The sequence below is a fragment of the Carassius carassius genome, chromosome 16 (assembly GCF_963082965.1).
Source record: "Carassius carassius chromosome 16, fCarCar2.1, whole genome shotgun sequence".
In the NCBI taxonomy this organism is placed as follows: Eukaryota; Metazoa; Chordata; class Actinopteri; order Cypriniformes; family Cyprinidae; genus Carassius; species Carassius carassius.
Window position 1 is genome coordinate 18,101,103 of NC_081770.1, and position 6,381 is coordinate 18,107,483.

At 35.2% G+C, this 6,381-nt stretch overlaps 1 protein-coding gene across 2 annotated transcripts in view; it reads left to right on the top strand.

The window, feature by feature from the left end:
- LOC132159772 (glypican-5-like) overlaps positions 1–6,381 on the top strand; it is a 42,301-nt gene that overhangs the window by 24,315 nt on the left and 11,605 nt on the right. For both annotated transcript variants that reach the window (XM_059569377.1, XM_059569378.1), the window contains one exon: positions 2,636–2,774. In XM_059569377.1, coding sequence (XP_059425360.1) covers positions 2,636–2,774 — 139 coding nt within the window. The remainder of the gene's footprint in view (positions 1–2,635; positions 2,775–6,381) is intronic.

The following is a 6,381-nucleotide window of genomic DNA, read 5'->3' on the forward strand; positions in this document are numbered from 1 at the left end:
ATTGACTCACGACTCAGGGTGGAGGACGAGAGGTCTTTCTTTAATTGTGTCTTCTCTTATCACAAACAAAACAATTAAAAAATTTATGTGCAGCTAAATTGATTAATGAACCAGGCAGGGGAAAAAGAAAGCACTAATAAGTATGTCGCTATTTTATCTAAATAGAAGGGGGTGTGCGCGCTAGAAGAGGACAGTCTGTTCTTTCTGTTGTTGCCATGGTGTTCGCATGACGCGTGGCATAATTCATTATACAGCGGTTAATTAACAGTCCCCTGGGGGACGTTTTTCCACAAAGTCACTGTGGAATTTAATTGGGCTGCGTTCCTCCGTCAGGTAGAAACAGAATGCAAGGGAATTGAATTCAAAGCGTGCTCCAATTAAATCTTTTTCTTACATGTAAATCTGCATTTTTTTGTGTGTGTGTGTTTGTTTTTTATGCATAATATATCATAAACAGTCAAACCAAAAATTATTCATACACCAGATATAATTTTTTATATCTTATTGATATCACTATAGTTAATTTATGTAAGTGAGCATAGCAAAATAAGGTAAACTGTGACATATTACACCCAAAAATTCTTGATACAGAGGAATACCAGTGAAACTGATAAAAATTTGGGACCAAAAAAATAATCTGACACTTTGACATGACCATGCTTTCTTAAGTGATTTTTACTTTAATTGCTAATTCGACCTTTTTACACATACATTTAACAGCTGACAGCTACTCAAACTAATACATTACATACTTTCTATCAAGTTATCTGACATTATCAAGATGAATTTGTTCTGACAGAGTTCTTGTCATATTTTCTTAACATATATTAAACTATAGTGAATGAACTGAGATAATGTGAGAAATGTTGAAGGTGTTTTTAAATCAAATTTAAAAATTCCATAAATGTATTATTTAAATTATTAAAAAAAAAAAAAATACTAATATTGCTGTACATTATAATAATACAGTGCGTTTTATGGACTATTTAATTTCTAGTGTTGTATTTTAAAAATGTCAATAAAAAATAGTAGCAAATTATCATCAATACAATAAAAATTGTTAGCGTAGCAGCAAGAAGTTATATTTTTGTTGTTGTTTAGCTTCTGGTTTTGTCTCGTCACATTTGGTTGCCACACCCACGGTGAAATCTTATTGGTCCAAAAGCTTGCTCAGTGGAATATTAATCATCAGTGATGTTCTGATTGGCTTTGATTGTGCCACAACTTCCATGAAGTAGTTTTGCAGAAAGAAAGAAAGAAAGAAAGAAAGAAAGAAAGGATAGAGGGAGGGAGGGGTTGAGAGATGGATGGAAGGCAGAGGGATGGAGAGTGAGACAGAATATGAAATCAGAACCAATGGGGGAGTCAGAAACTAACTCAGTTAAGATGTTATGAATTATGCACTTCTCAGATTCCCAGAGCTGTTTTTCTAAACCGTTCTGAAATGCCCCGCAACTGCACGTGTTTAATATTCTCTCGCTGTGAAAATGGAATTTGCACTTGAGTGGATCCATGTTTAGAGCGCTGGAATGCTGCTGTTGGGAGCTTTGACTTCTTGCCTAGAGGCCTTTGTTGGAACACATGGGGCTATTTGGACGTGATGGGTGATCTCCACTCATTTATTCACTTCAGAGGGAGTAGTTTCAGTCAAATTCCACCACTACAGCTTTACAGTGAATTTGAGAACAAGTTGTCGTTGTTGTTATTCTGCAACAACTGTAGCTTGTATCAGGTTGGTCCTTACTAGAAAAAGTATAGGATATTATGGTGTTTCTTCTGATTATAGTTATTATAAACATTACATAAAACTAGCAGTTCACGACTATTAATAGACAGACAGACAGAGAAAGACAGATAGAGAAAGAGAAAGATAGATAAATAGAAAGAAAGAAAGAAAGAAAGAAAGAAGGGAGGGAGAGAGGGAGGGAGGGAAGGAGGGATGGATAGATGGATGGATGGATGGATGGATAGACGGGCAGAGAGATAGATGGATGAATGGATGGATGAATGAAAGAAAAAAAAGAAAGAAAGAAAGAAAGAAAGGACAGAGGGAGGGATTGAGGGATGGATGGATGGATGGAAGCAAAGAAAGAAAGAACAGAGGGAGGGATGGATGGATCGATGGAAGGCAGAGGAATGGATGGATGGATGGATGGGCGGAAGGAAAGAAAGAAAGAAAGAAAAACAGACAGACAGATAGACAGGCAGAGAGATGGATGGATGGAAGGCAGTGGGATGGATGGAAGGAAGGAAAGAAAGAAAGAACAGAGGGAGGGATGGATGGATGGATGGATGGAAGGAAAGAAAGAAAAAACAGAGGGATGGATGGAAAGAAAGAAAGACAAATAGACAGGCAGAGAGATGGATGGATGGATGGATGGATGGATGGATGGATGGATGGATGGATGGATGGATGGATGGATGGATGGAAGGAAGGAAGGAAGGAAAGATGGGTCGAGGGACGGAGGGTAAGATGGATGGCTGGACAGACAGATATAGTTTTATTAAATATACTATGAACATTTATATTTGCGATATTTTACATAATTTGTTAATTGTTATTAAATGTATTAAATGTTCTTCTTATTCAGACTATCATAGAAGTAAACGTGTTGTGATGGATGTTTTGTTGCAGGAGATGTGGGAAGAGATGGGTTTGGGAACAGATGGCCGTGAGGACGTGGAGACCAGCAGCGGCGACGCAGCAGAAGGCAGCAGCGAGTGCGATGATGAAGACGGCTGTCAAGGATCGGGCCACAGTGAAGACGAGACAGGTGAGTTCATTCATCCCCTGCACCGCGGCTCAAAGACAACTGTTCTCTGTGTTTACTTGATCCAGAGCTCCCAGGAGAGACCTCAGTCCAATGTTGCTTAGAAACCCAGAGCCATTTACTGTGTCTCCTGTTTGTTTTAGGAGGTCAGTCGCTTCTTGTTATTTACACTGCTGATCACAACACGGCCATTCGGACCGATATTGTTCCCTTTAGATGATCTGTTCCAGCTCTTGTGTGCCCAGATATCCAATTCCTTACTTAAATCAATGAATGCAACTTGCAATAACTTTAATAATAATAATCCTCAAAGGGCAGTATTAATTAATTTGCAAATGTAATTAGTTTTAAGTATAAATCAAAGCCAATTTATATTAGGTTTATGGTATGTGTGTATATATATATATATATATATATATATATATAAATATTTATTTATTTATTTATTTATTTATTTATTTATATAAATATATATAGGTTGTTGTTGTTGTTTTTTATCCCAATAAGGTAAGAAAATAAACTTGTTTTCTTTCTGGTTTTAAGCATAAATCAAAGCAAAGGGTTTTTGTTGATAACAAACAAACAATCAAACAAACAAAAACAATTTCCCAGTGTAAGTTAAGACCTCAATCAAAACAAATTTGCATAAGATTCATGGTAAAAATAATAACAATAACTGTAAATGTTTTTAACTTAATTTAATTTAATTTTAAAGCAAAATTGAATGTGTTTTATCTTAAAAACAAACAATAAACATAAATCAAAGCTAAATGGAAAGGTGTCTGAAAGAAAGAAAGAAAGAAAGAAAGAAAGAAAGAAAGAAAGAAAGAAAGAAAGAAAGAACAAAAGTGCATTCATTTTATATAAAGATTTCCCAGTAAAAACCTTCCAAGTTCTAAATCTGTTCTCTGAAACCCAGTGTTATCTTACAAAGGTTTACTTCCACACAAAGTAAATATACTATATTTTGTGTATCATTTTATATTATATTTTAGCAATGAAAACAAAGGCCTTATAACAAGTAAGAAAGATTTTCTGTGGTGTTCATCGTAGATCTGTGCTCCGCTCCACTAGCATGCTGGATGCACTCAGGGACTGGACTAAATAATGGATTTCACCTTATAATAGATGAAAAGAATTGTGTGTAGCGAGTTATTGCACCATTTTTCAAAGAGCGCCCGCTGTTCTTCTAGTCTGTTGCTCAGGAGTCCGGCCTCACCGCTGCTTCTATAAGGTCATACATCTTTGTCCATTGCCCTCAGATACATTTCCAAATTGCATCCCTGCTTTAAAATTTCTAGCTTTGTGCTGATTCAGTTGGCTGAGATTATGCTTTTGTGACATTATTCTGTAAAATCATTCCCAGCCCTTGATTAAATGTATTTCATCAACTATGGACACTTTTGGTTTCTGAAGTAGTAGAAAATAGTCTCTTGCACACACACACACATATATATATATATATAGCTATATGCACACAATTATTTATTTACTTATTAATTTATATTTTTACCCAATATGGTGTTATTTCTATCACATCTCAAATTATATATTGTTATATCTTTTTTAATTCAATAAACACAAATAAATAAACAATTTTACACTTTTTTTACGTTTATTTGTATTTAAAAAACAAATTCTACATAAATGTGTTTACACTGAAAAAAAACCCCACTAAGAATTACATTATAAAAATGTCAAATTAAAATATATACTTTTAAAATAGAAACAAAGCATGTATTTTACATTTGTATTATTAAATTTTTAAAATATATATTTATTTTATGATAAACTTTTAGCAGTTGTTTTATTTTGAAAGTTTTTATTTTAAAATATACCAATTTTTATAATTTAATTCATTATGAATATTTCATAAACTCAAAAACTCGTCATGAACATATGTAATACAGTATGTTTATCTGATGTATTTTCATAGTTTAATATTGTAAATCCATAAAGTCTCATTTGAAATTCATTTGAAAAGTAGAAAACCAACATTTTTTGTAAATAAAAATCAGCCCTTGCAACATAAAAGTGTATTTAAAGACTTGTAAAAACACCAAACGAAGAATGACTCTGATCCCACCCCAATTCCCTTGAACGTCTTTTTGAACGCCATTTGACAATTGTCTTTCCCCCATCATCCACAATGACAATTTTTCAACAAGAGCTACTGAGGATGAATTACAGATGATAACAAATCGAGAAAAGTGATGGTTACCTCCTCAGGTAGCCTAACGATTTTGATTTGTTTTTGTTTTTTGTTTTTTTCAACGCCAAATGCCCACTAAAATGAATTCCTGCCTCTGCCGTTATAAATCCCTCAAATCCCTTGAGTTGATGAAAAACTGGATTGCTGAAAGACAGCGCGTCTCATCCAGGGTCACGGAGGTATAGTTTTCCCTTCAGCAACCACAGAGCTGGTCACAATCAATCAATTATTCATTTGGCAGGAAACGGTTCATTAACGGAGGCCAGAGCACTATGATCCCCAGCGCTCCGGCTCTCTGTCGTCTTTCTCTTCATGCTCCATGTCTCTGTCCAATGATGCTGAGATAAGCACATCGACACAAGATGTGCAGATCGCATTGTTTGTTTTCGTCAAGCGAACCTCGATGTAATTGACCGTGACTGCGACACACACAAATAAGCATTGCTGCAGTTTCACCTAGGCCTCGGATGAAAAGAGACAAAAGCCGAGCTCTGTTTTCATGTGTGCTTCTGAACGTGGGATGGGATCCTTTCTTTGCATGCATCTCTTTTGAGATCCATAAAATTCCTCATTGATCTTTCCTCCAGAACCCCAGAGGTTCAGATCTGAGACGTTTGCAGTCGCTGTCTGCGTCAATAATGCTAATAGAGCTCGGTGAGGATGGAAACTGTCGTGTTTAAACTCAAGGCCTGTTTTCTTCAACCATATCTCTTGTTGCACTCAAAATTATTTTATTTGGAGTCAAGGTGGGCTTTGTATTTGAATCCATGATGCGCCATGTTGCAGGCCAGAGTCAAACCTCATGACCTCATGTCAGAAGCATGTGGGTAGCTGATACATAATGACCTTTAAAATAGTACTTAAAAAATAGTAAGAATAATAAGTATGAAAAAAATAATAATTTGCAGTATAAGAAATGTAGTTTAAAAAAATTACAAATATTTAATGTCATGTCTCATTTACTGTTTATGAGATCATTAAAGGAACACTCCACTTTAAAAAAAAATCAAATGAAATAGGCTCATTTTACAACTCCCCTAGAGTCAAACAGTTGAGTTTTACCGTTTTTGAATCCATTCAGCCGAACTCTGGGTCTGGCGGTAGCACTTTTAGCTTAGCTTAGCATAGATAACTGAATCTGATTAGACCGTTAGCATCTCGCTCAAAAATGATCAAAGAGTTTCTATATTTTTCCTATTTAAAACTTGACTCTTCTGTAGTTACATCATGTACTAAGACTGACGGAAAATGAATAGTATAGTTCCTAGCCATATCAGTCATATCAGAAAATCGCATAAATTTTCCGTCTGTCTTAGTACACAATGTAACTACTTAAGAGTCAAGTTGTAAATAGGAAAAATACAGCAACTCTTCTGTCATTTTTGAGCGAGATGCTAA